The following is a 12958-nucleotide window of genomic DNA, read 5'->3' on the forward strand; positions in this document are numbered from 1 at the left end:
AGCCATATATTTCAGTAACTATTTTATGTGATAATCTGTAAACCAGTTCACCTATTGTGCTTATAATTAGCTTTTTCATCATTAAAGGGACAATAATTAAAAAAATTCATGACTTAGACAAAGCACACAATTTTAAAAAAAACTTTCCAATTTACGTATAATATTTAATTAGCTTCCTTCTCTTGTTATCCTTTGCTGAAAGTTTTATCTATGTAAGCTCAGGAGCAGCAAATAACCTAGGTTCTAGCTGCTGATTGGTGGCTGCATATATATACAGATTGTCATTGGCTCACCCATTGTATTCTCTGTCTGAATCATGAAGGAAACATTTTGGATTTCATGTCCCTTTAAATAAAAATAAATCTAGTTGTGAGACATGAATAAGAGATGATAACAAATATGTGTATTAAAGGGACAGTCAATGTTGTTACCAATGTTACATAAATCCCATAACATTGCATTTCCTGCGGTATCTGCAGCTTTGTTTAATGCTATTCTCTTATTTTAAAGGGATATGAAACCTAAAATGTTTTTTTCAGATAGAGCATGCAGTTTTAAACAACGTTCCAATTTACTTTTATGACCTAATTTGCTTAGTTCTCTTGCTATCCTTTCTTGAAAAGAATACCTAGATACTCTCAGGAGCAGTAATGCAATACTGAGAACTGCTGATTGGCTCATTGGCTCACCTGATGCGTTCAGCTAGCTCCCAGAAGCACATTGCTGCTCCTTCAGCAAATTATACCAAGAGAACCAAGAACATTTGAATTAAGAAGTTGTTTAAAACTGTATGTTGTTTCTTAATCGTAAAAGAAAAAAAAATTGAGTTTCACGTCCCTTTAACTCATTACAGAATATAGTTGATAAAGTTCTGCATTTTCTGCTGAGCACCGCTATCTTGTAGCAGCGTATTGCTGAATACTGTGATAGAAGCAGTGCACTTTCACAGATCTGTGATGTTAAAGGGACAGTCTGCTCCAGAATTGTCTTTGTTTACTATAGCTAATCCCTTTATTACCCATTCCCTAGTTTTGCATAACCAACACGGTTATACTGATACACTGTTTACCGCTGTGATTATTTTGTATCTAAGCCTCTACAGACTGCCCCCTTATGTCAGTGCTTTTGACAGACTTGCATTTAGCCAATCAGTGCTGACTCATAAATAACTCCATGAATGTGAGCACAACATTATCTATAGGACACACATGAACTAATGCCCTCTAGCTGTATGCATTCAGATAAGGGGCAGCCTTCAATGGCTAAGTTTAGCTTTCAACAAAGAATACCAAGAGAACAGAGCACATTTAATGATAAAAGTAATTTATAAAATGGTTTAAAACTACATGCCCTATCTGAATCATGAAAATTTGATTTGGACTTTACTGTCCCTTTAATCACCCTTCAACATATTACTGGTCAATTGTTTTTGCTTGTCTGCCTAGAATCCCTGTTATATATTTCCATATATTTACCACTACTGCGTCTCCATATAAGGCACTTAGAAGCTTTATAGAAAGGGATATCACTATGTCCTTTTGCTAAAATACAAACTGGAGAGTAGAATCGAACCCAGGAAAAGTGCCGCACACCTTTGGCTCTCATGGGGCGCACTGTTTGGGAAACACTGATATTTACTATAGCAATATGTTGTATTCATTTTAAATTTCCTTTTAACAAATGTGTGAAGAATTTATCTTTTTTTTTTCATTAGTCCTAGAGAATAAAAGATGATTATAATAGTTATATCTTTAATTTAACTTCTCTCTTTCAGATCTACAATATAATCATCAGACATGAATATTAGAAACCAGAGCTGACCAATCTTTTTCATTGTTAAGGGAATATCTGATGAGCCAATTCTTCAAGCTCCAATATTTGTCCTTTTTCTTGTGATTTATATAATTACTCTTTCTTTCAACCTGTCCATTTTGTCCCTTGTCTGTCTAGAATCCCACTTACACACCCCCATGTATTTCTTCTTGGCCAATTTAGCCCTTATGGACGTAACTTTGACCACTACGACTCTATATAAGGCACTTATTGGCTTTTTATTAAGGGATAAAACTATGTCCTTTGTTGGCTGCGTTACACAGTTTTATTTTTTTGCATCTGTAACAGGTGGGGAATTATTTATACTCACAGTCATGAGTTTTGATCGCTATGTGGCCATCTGTAACCCGCTACATTATCACATGATCATGAACTGTAGAGTTTGTGTTCTATTGGCCGTTACTTGCTGGTTCCTGGCCCTAATGGAAGTTGTACCAATAGTTGTGATTTTATCAGATTTTACTTGCTATTTTTCTACAGAAATCAACCACTTTTTCTGCGACGTTATTCCGCTGATTAAACTTATTTGCAATGACACTTCCCGTTTGGATCTCGCAGTTTTTGTGATTGCAGCCTTTCTTTCAACATTACCGTCTGTTCTCACCTTTACGCCTTACATTTTCATTATTATCACTATCTTAAGAATAAATTCCAGCACAGGAAGACGTAAAGCCTTTCACACGTGTTCCTCGCACCTCACGGTGGTCATTATGTTTTACGTTACTCTTATCTGTCAATACTTGAGACCAGCCTCGTCAGAAAATGTGCAGGCAAACAAACTTATTGCCTTATTTAATACCTCTGCCACCCCTGTACTAAATCCTCTGATATACAGCCTGAATAATAAAGATGTGAAGATAGCTCTGAGACACAGACTAAAGAAATGCAAAATGGTGGTCTGATTGCATGATTAGTACTTAATATTCAGCTCTGATGATCAGCATCAATTTGTTTTCTGAGAGAACTGGATATAATCTACGTTGATATATTATCAAAATTGAATTAATAGTTGCAAGACTATGTACAAAATCCCCCCCCCATAAAAATGGCATCATATTGGTCAGAAATACAGTGTACACATTGTTATTATGGTAAATGTCTATTGTAGCTTGAAATGACTGATTTTTAATGGAATGTTTACAAAGGCGTACTGAGGCTCATTATCAGAAACCCTCTGTCCTGTGTTCCAATGGCACATTATGTTTGCTAATCAGAGTTTATCCTTTAAAAAGGCTAATTAACCATTAGAAAACCCTTTTGCAATTAGCACAGCTGAAAACTGTCGTGCTGATTAAGGAAGCAATAAAACTTGTCTTCATTAGTTGAGTATCTGGAGCATCAGCAATTGTGGGTTCGATTACAGGCTCAAAATGGTCAGAAACAAAGAACTTTCTTCTGAAACTCGTCAGTCTTTTCTTGTTCTGAGAAATGAATGATATTCCATGTGAGAAATTGACATGAAACTGAAGATCTTGTACAACACTATGTATCACTCCCTTCACAGAACAGCACAAACTGGCTCTAACCAGATTAGAAAGAGGAGTGGGAGGCCTTGGTGCACAACTGAGCATTAAGACAAATACATTAGAGTGTCTAGTTTGAGAAACAGATGCCTCACAGGTTCTCAACTGGCAGCTTCATTAACAAGTACCCACAAAACACCAGTCTCAAAACAGACCAAATGAAAAGATGCTGGAGCAGTGGTTGATGCCATCTGTCAGACATGGTGGAGGCAATGTGATGGTCTGGGGAGCTTTGGTTGTGGTAAAGTGGAAGATTTATACAGGGTAGAAGGGAACTAGAAGAACGAAGGCTATCACTCCATTTTGCAATGCCATGCCATACCCTGTGGATGGCACTTGATTCGAGACAATTTCCTCCTACAACAGGACAATGACCCAAAGCACAGCTCCAAACTATGCAAGAACTATTTATGTAAGAAGCAGTCAGATATTCTGTATTTAATGGAGTGACCAGCACAGTCACCAGATCTTAACCCTATTAAGCTGTTGTGGGAGCAGCTTGACCGTATGGTACATAAGAAGTGCCCATCAAGTCAATCCAACTTGTGAGCGGTGCTTCAGGAAGTATTGGGTGAAATCGCTTCAGATTACAACAAATTGATAGCTAGAATGCCACACTTTGACAAAGTTTGAAGGACACAATTATTATTTCATTTTAAAATCATAATTTATAACCTTGTCAATCACTTTATTTCCTATTCAAACTCATTTCATGTATGTTTTCATTGAAAATAAGGACATTTCTAAGTGATCCCAAACTTTTGAACGCTAGTATATGTGTATATATATATAATAGGAAGTCTCTATCACCACCTAGACTGCAAGCCCTTTACTTATTCGGTATCAATACATTATCTCATGACCTGTTTTGTTTTATGATAATAAAACTTTTTGGGATGTCTTATGGTTGTGTAACTAAAAGCAATCGAAGATGTAAGCCTCAGTGTTTCATGGTTTTTATTTTGTGGTAAAGCAGAACATATAAAGCCCAATAAAGGGTGCTAAAGGTCATAAGTAAGACTGGTGTAGTGAAGATGGTGTAAGGGCTAGGGGCAACAGTGTTTACTGCATTGGGCAGGCACTAGATATATGTATCATATCAATGCAATACCATAGCACACAGCAGGTCCATTATGGGTTTTGCCGTTGTTTACAAATCTAAAAATAATTCCCTTTTAGTTGAGCAACTTACTTTGTGTGACTGACCTTCCCACTGCCAACCCCACAGTTGGCACAAGTATGCCCAAAAAGTGACAATATTTATGTTCCAAAAATTGTGGTTGTATCTTCACTCAAATGTAACATTACAGAATTATTTTTTTACAAGCAGCCTATGGGTTTACCTGATCTAGTTCTCCTGCCCCAGCTGGCACACGAGTGCCCATTTGCCAGCTACAAAGCCAGATGCCAATGTCCATCTTCCCATACTTGCTGTGGCTATAAATAAACTCTAACAATACAGAAGAATAGTTCACATTATACATTGCTCAATGTTCTCCATTTCATTTACTGCACAACTCCTGGTGCCTACTCTGCAGTAAAAGTATCAATAGATTTATTCCAAACATTTTTTGCTTCTGTAATATTTTATTTCTGCTAGCAAATGTTTAAAGTTATTTGTCTTAAAGGGACATAGTTGTTCTGTTGGTAACTTTTGGGATGTAAGCTCAGGAGTGCGCACATTTATGGAGCACTATATGGAGAATGTAATCTACATGCAAGAACACTAGAGGGCAGCACTATTTACTGCCATTTAGTGCTCGGACACCTATCTAGGTATCTCTTCAGCACAGAATATCATGGGAACAAAGCAAACTTTATCATAGGAGTAAGCTGGAAACTTTTTAAAAATTGTAAGCTCTGTCTGAATCACAAAGGAAAATGTTGGAGTTTCATATCCATTTTTTTTTTTTTTTTAAACATTTTATTTTTAATTTGACATACAAAGAAAATATCAACATCATGTCATAAGTTGTACAAATATCCTATAGAGCCACTGCTACTTGCATTATCCTTTTGTAAGTCTTTGTAACAGTATGTTTTAATATTGCCCAGGGATATGCATTAGCTCATCCCCCCACACTGATCCGGGACCCTCCTCCTCCCTTACCACAAACTGACAGTAGCCGGGACTCTTCAAACATGTTGTTTTAGTTCTCCTCTAGTTCCCGGGACTCCTCTAACACTGCTGGAACCTGAACTAACAAGAGTCAGACGAGTCACTTCCCGGATCAGCCTGCAGATAACAGCTGTCCTGTACTATGCACCGTGCGGTGCTCCCACTCTTCATACAGTGCCGTGTTGCTGCAAACTACAGTCCACCACTTTGACAACATTTAAAGTTGGCAACTCAAAGGTTAAAACCTTACAAGTGGTTCCAAATTGAGCAATTAACGTTTCAGCAAATAAGATCCCAGCAATTCCTAAAAGCCATTTTGGCTATTATGTATTAAGGAGGGCAGCTACAAGATATTCTTATGTCTATGAATAAGGCCAGGGGGCCGAAACGCGTAAGACAATCACAGGAATGAGCTGAGATTAACATATGGATTTTAAGCATCTTTTGTATTAATAAATATTGACTTTTTACCCTAAGCGCTATTTGTCTGACTCGCTGGTGTTCTATGGTTTTTATATGCATTACCCCATGTCTCACTCAGCCTATCACGTTTTAACACAAGTGTAAATATAACCCAAAGAATTTATCCATAAATGATGCTTGTATAATGTACTAATGTATAAAGAGTGTAGAGAGTAGAGACCTAGTTTGGTCTATACGACAAGATATAAAGCTCTAAGCCCTGCCATCTAACGTTGTGTTTTAGCAAATTTGTACTGCTCCCAAAGAAAAACAATATCATAATATACATTTAACCTCCTTGTAGTGAAATAAAAGTACCTCTCCATTTTAATTGTATAATCCACTTGTTTCATCCAACTTTCTAATGTTGGTATATTTGGAGATTTCCAGAATCTTGGGATCAATTTTTTGGCAGCATTAATCATAATCTGGGTTATATTACGTCGTAATTTACATTTGATATTAGAAAAACCATTAAAGATAGCCAGAGTCGGAGAGAACTCCAGAGTAAGGCCCATAACCCTTCCAATTTCTGTGTATATATCCCTCCAAAATGAACATAAATAAGTACAGTCCCACCAAATATGAAACATGGTGCCCTCCTGCCCACACCCTCTCCAGCACTTGTTACTCGCATTCCTAAACATATATTTTAATCTATTAGGAGTCAAATACCACCTCATTAGGACTTTCATGTTGGTTTCCATATATGAGGATGAGTGTGAGGATTTTGCTGTATAGGAGGACCAGCGCCTCCACTGTTGAGGGGTTATCTGTATATTCATCTCTCTCTCCCATTTCTGTACATATACAGGTCTAGGTGGGAGATGTGAGTCCATAAGGTACTTATATACTGTAGACATTATGCCTTTCATTGTAGGTACAGTGCCCAGGCACAGTGACTCAAAAGCAGTTGGTGGGCGTAAAAAATCTTTCTTATTTTTGTGTTTAAATATGTAATGTCTAGTCTGGTGGAAAGTGAACCATGTAGGGAAGTAATCATGACCTTGTTCTTGTAGGATCTGTCTACTTAGCATTTTACCCTCCTGTAGGACATTGTAAATTGGAACTAGATCATCAAGATCGTTTACTTTTTTGGGAATCTTCATGTTCCCAGGTCTGCATTCCTCTAGCTCTCTATTGTACAGCAATGTTGTCAGTGGGGAGTGTGGTGTTGATATTTTGGTGAATTTATTTCTATAAGTTATCCAAGTAGACCAAGTCTCACTGAAAATTGTATACGGTCTTCCAGTATTTAGTAGTATTGTAGGGATTGACATTGCCCAACATAATCCGCCCATATGTGGTACATTTAATAATTGTCCCTCCAGTTGAACCAATCTTTTATAAGAATGCTTATTCTGTCTGCACTAGTCCACCATTCTACCTAGGGATATGGCGGCCCTATACCATTGTAAATTGGGAACCCCCAGACGACCCCTCTCCCGAGGAGCGTAGAGGACACTTTGAGATAGTCTAGGTGGTTTACCTTGCCAAATATAGGAATTTAATATTTTCTGTAATTTATATATGTCTCTGGAGATACTTCCAATAGGTAAGGCTTGAATAAGATATAGCGCTTTTGGCAATAGTGTCATTTTTGCAGCTGCGATTCTACCCAACCACGATATATTTTGTTCTGGCAACCACTGAGAAGTTAATAATTGAAATTCAGTTATAAGTCTCCAATAATTAAGCTTACGCAATTTATCCTCATCCGAGGTTAGGTGAATGCCTAAGTATTTCAGTGATGTATGATTAATTCTGAATTGGCTATTGGTCTTTAGATCGCTCATAGTTTCTGTTGAGATGTTTATAGGGTATAACTCTGATTTGGATGGGTTAATTAAAAAATTGGATGCTCCTTTGTATTTTAAAAGTTCCTCTTGGGCCCATTTCAAAGATTCTATCGGATTGGACAAAGTCATTAAGATGTCGTCCGCGAACATGGCCAATTTATAGGATTTATTTTGAATCTCTATCCCTCTTATATTAGGATTATTACGGAACTTAGCTGCCAAAGGCTCCAGGGAGAGCACAAATAACAAAGGGGATAGTGGACAACCCTGTCTTGTCCCATTGCAAATCTCGAAGGCATCCGACAGCAGACCATTGACCCTAACTTGTGCTGATGGGTTAGAATATAGAGCTATAATTTTAGAAATAAATTTAGAAGGAAAGCCAAATTTGATTAAAGTAGAATGCAAAAAAGTCCAATCTAGTCTGTCGAATGCCTTCTCCGCATCTGTTGAGAGAAAGACAGCTGGGATTTTCGTGAATTTAATATGATCCAATAGAGTGACAACCTTACCCACATTATCCCTGGCCTCCCTGTCCTTTACGAATCCTACTTGATCTTCATCAAGCAGTGTAGGTAGTAGAGCATTCATCCTAGTGGCCAATATTTTTGCATATAGTTTAATATCCGCATTTAGCAGAGAAATAGGTCTAAAGTTGGCGGGCGTCGTGGGAGATTTCCCAGGTTTTGGAATGACCGTTATATGTGCTTGTAACATAGTATCTGGGAACCTACCGCTTTCTGAGATAGAGTTAAATAACAAAGCTAATTGTGGGCTTAACTGGGACTTAAAAGTTTTATAATAACAGGCAGTAAAGCCATCTGGTCCTGGCGCTTTATTCGGTTTCATATCTGAAATTGCTGTCTGTATTTCCTCTATATTTATAGGTGATTCTAATGACTGTGCCGCTTCTGCCGATAATTTTGGGAGATCTATATCATTTAAGTATTGATCACACTCCTTTCTATGTGCACATAAGGGTCTGTCTGTGTGAATGTTGTACAGTTTGTGATAATAATACTGGAAAATCTTAGCAACAGCTACCGTATCTTCTACTTGAGATCCAGAATTTGCCGTGAGCGAGTGTATATACAGTAAGTCTTAAGTTGTTTTTTAAGGGCTCTGGCTAGGTATTTACCTGTTTTATTACTCTCCCCATAAAACCTCTGTTGTAAGAACAGGAGCTTTCTTTGGGATTCAATATGTAAGTGATCATTTAATAGTTCCCTTTTCTTGTTAAGAGATTGTAGTATATTGTCATCTCTAAGGTTACTTTTTGCTAGATAGTCCAATTCTGATACCTCCCATGCCAGAGACAGATATGTTCTCCTATTAGCCCTTTGTTTGGTTGCTTTAGTCTTGATGAATTCCCCTCTCATATACGCCTTATGCGCTTCCCATACTATATCTAGTTTAGTTTCTGGGGTGGCATTTATGGAGAAGTAGGTATCTATCTGTTTAGTGTAGTTTTCCACTAACTGTGGATCTAAAAGTAGAGAATCATCCAACCTCCAACAGAAGGGGCGAACTGGCATAGAGGGCCATTGTAAAAAACATTCCACTAAGGAATGGTCAGACCACGTGGTATGTTTTATATCACAATGCTTGATGTATGAAAGAGCTATGTGGTCTGTTAGGGTATAATCTAGACGAGAATAACTTTTGTGTGGGTGTGAGAAGAAAGTGTAATCCTTCTTAGAAGGATGTAAGTAGCACCAGGTGTCATGTAAAGTGAGTGATCTAATAGATTGCCATATGGATTTAGAAACCTTGTATGGAATATAATTAGTAGAGCTTGAGCTGTCTAATGAAGGAACTAATGGAATATTTAGATCTCCCCCAACAATCAAAGGTCCTTTAGAGATATCTAAAAATTTTCGAGTTATTTGTTTGAAAAATATATCTTGGTGTTGGCTTGGGGCATATAGATTCACCAATGTTATTGGTTTGCCATATAGCAGACCTACTATGCATAAAAACCTGCCTTCCCTGTCTTTGTCCATTTGCAGAACCTTGAATGGGACAGATATATGGATAAGGATACTCCGTTGATTTTTTGTGTGATGATTAACAATATGAAAATGTTGAGTATTTTGTGTAGTGAAATATTTTGGTGTGCTATTCATTTTAAAATGGGTTTCCTGTAATAGGAGGATCTTACCACCCCATTTATATAGATCCTGGAGGGCCATCACTCTTTTATTTGAGATATTAAACCCTTTAACATTTTGGGTGATTATATGCAGATGTTGTGCTTTACCTTGTGTGGTCATCAGAAGTCTGCATTCGACTCACCCTTCTCAGTCAGTTGAGACAACCTGGCTGTATAATTAGCATATGCAATCCCTGGGCTTAACAACAATATTAAGAAAAAAACATGTTTAACATCAAAATAACATTGCTTTGAAAACATAAAGCCCCTTAAACAGAAGCTTTGCATTAAAAAGAGGGGGGGAAATTGCCCAGTAGGGCCAGGCCAAAATAAAAATAAAAACATTATTAGGTAGAACACGTCCTAACATTCAAACATTTGCTTAGTGGGCATCTATTCACAAATACACAATCACATGTTTTCTGATTATAGTGGGAAAGTTTAAAGTATTCACCCTCTCATAATCTATATTGTAAAGTCCATTGATAACACAGTTCAGAATTCACATGTCCTCAAATGGTCTCAAAATAGGGATTAATCAACACTCCTTAAGCCCTAAAGACTGAAGTTAAGTAAGATCAGGCGGCCCTGTTTTAAACTAAGTGGCATCTGTACAACATCTTACTATTAAATGTTGTGTCTCAGAGTGTGATAAAATGAGACAAGGGCTCTCAGATATAGCAAAAATAAAATTAATTTATACTTATGCATGTTTTAAGTGGTATCTTGTCCCGTAGCCCCAGAGGTATTTTGTTTGGAAGCAAACTTGTCACTCCTACGATTAGGCACTTTCTGCCATTCCATTCTCTGAGGGAGTGGAGTCTCCTTACTGGTGTGGTTATCTGAAGCCGCCTTTAAATTCTCAGCCACTTCAGGAGGATCTAGTCTCAGTTCTCTACAAGTTGAAGAAATGTCCTCTGGAGATTGGCAAAAAACCCTTCTGCCCTTCCATTGGATCTGCAGGCTAAATGGGTGTCCCCATCTATAGGGGATATTCTGTTGCCGAAGTTTGGTTGTAAGCGGCCTTAGATCTCTTCTTTTTTGCAGAGTCCTGGATGACAGATCTTCAAACAGCTGGAAACTTGAGCCTCTGAATTTTATCGGGTGCTTTTGTCTTGCCTTCTTCATCTGCATTTCCTTAATGGGGTAACTGGTGACTTTTACAATCACATCCCTAGTAGGCTGACCCTCTAAGGGTTTGGATCTCAAAGCTCTATGGGTTCTGTCAAGAGCAAAGGTGGAATCATCTCCTTCTTCTGTTAAATAGGCAAATAAACTCTGGACATAGGCCTCCAAGTCCTGTGGGGGCACTTCTTCCGGTATACCCCTTATCCTTATATTATGACGTCGGCTCCTATTCTCTAAATCGTCAACTTTGTTTTCTAGTTGTAAAATTGTTAAATCTTGTTGTGATATCTTGTTGCTGGGCTGAGTCCCCTTCCAATTTTTCCACCCTTTGGCCTACTTCTGTGAGGTCTTTTTTTATATCAGCTATTTCTTCCCTTATGCATTAATTCACCTGTTGCACTAGAGATGTAAAGTCTTTTTTGGAGGGTAGTGAATCAAGTAGAGCCTTTGGTACTGTAACTGATTGCCCAGTGTTCTCAGAATCAGACTCCGAAGATGTGGATTCAGTCCTCAGTCTAGACTCAGTGTCATGAGTGTTGAGGGTCTGTGAAGGCTCAAGGCTCTTAAAAAACTTATTAACTGAGGGTACCCCATTTGCCTTTTTCTTTCCAGGGTTATCCCCTCTGGAGCCCTTTTTAGGCGACATGCCAACTTATTCCTTTCTTTTGTAAAGCCGATAGGTCAGTGTCTCTTTCTCTAGTACTCTCTTAACCTCTGCTGACTATTAGTTTACAGGGAACTTAAAATCTCATATGTCTCCAGTAAGATGTCTAATCGAAATATAAGGCACTATTTCCCTCTTAGGTAAATTAGTATATTAGAATTATTTTACCCCAAGAAACATAGGAACAAGCGGACAAACAGCCGGTGTCATAGCAAGATGCAGGCCTGTGCCTTATTAAGTGAAGGATCTGCAGGCCCCTGTATATATATATAGTTGTGGGAGTATAGCAGGGCGATTGTTATTTTACTGACCCAAGCACCAACCTTAGTTGACAGATTTCCATAGTTGATGTGCAGTGTACGGTGCCCCCTTTAGCATATCTCATGAGATGAACTGTGAAGTATTGAAATGAGAGAGTCCAACTATAGGCCTTGGCATCACCATGCTTTATTTACAGGTTATGACGCACTTTAAATTCAGAGAAGGGGCTGCAGCATATTCCATGTATCCGCATCAGCCAGCATGAAAAGTCTTTTTGTCTCACTATCTAGGCTTTATCTCCTTTTTTTTTTCCCCCTATAATCTCACATGAGTCTCCTTTTCATCTCGATCAGAAAGATGCCTGCCAGTGGTATTTATTGATTATTGTAGGCCCTTATTGTGTAACTGCTGCGCTATTAAGCTCTCACCTTATAAGTTAGCAGGTGTTGAATCTCACACTTCTCAGGGCTAATTTTGTAGAATTCAGGCTAATAACAGCCACCGGAGTAATCCCTTCTAGTTGCGGCCAGAGATCGAGGAAGTGTAGGTGCGGCCTCTCAGGCTTGTCACATGGCGTGCAGGGAAAACATTTAAAGAACCCTTATTCTCTCATTTGCCGTTCCGGAGTGTCCTTCAAAGTATCTGCTTACTTTATTGCTCCTTCATAGGCACTTTACGGACATGTTCTCCTCAAATGTACTCAGATACATACGGCTTGGCCCACATTGAGATACGGAGCTCACTCTGGTGCAGCCATCTCAGTTGAGCGTTGGCTCCGCCCCCCCTTCATATCCATTCTAAACAGAGAAAAACAGGGGCCTATTATGGCCTAGGCCAACAAGGCACGTGCCTATACGGCAGCAGATTTGGTGGGCAGCACCTTATGCATACCCTGTCATGCCGCGCCACTCTATCCATTGCTAGGGGCACGGTAGCTCCTTCCCTGCTCATTGCCAGGGGCTGTGTCGGGTCCAGATGCGTGTGGTGATGACGTCATCGCCACACGCTCCTCTCTCT

The 12958-nt window shown here is 38.6% G+C and overlaps 1 protein-coding gene across 1 annotated transcript; it reads left to right on the forward strand.

Annotated features, from left to right (window-relative positions):
- The first annotated feature begins 2147 nt into the window (after nt 1-2147).
- Nucleotides 2148-2735, forward strand: LOC128636646 (olfactory receptor 2T5-like). Its single transcript, XM_053689638.1, has one exon. It carries the CDS (start codon nt 2148-2150, stop codon nt 2733-2735), a length of 588 nt encoding a protein of 195 aa, XP_053545613.1.
- The last annotated feature ends 10223 nt before the right edge of the window (nt 2736-12958 follow it).

This window comes from Bombina bombina, chromosome 7 (assembly GCF_027579735.1).
Source record: "Bombina bombina isolate aBomBom1 chromosome 7, aBomBom1.pri, whole genome shotgun sequence".
NCBI classification, from domain to species: Eukaryota; Metazoa; Chordata; class Amphibia; order Anura; family Bombinatoridae; genus Bombina; species Bombina bombina.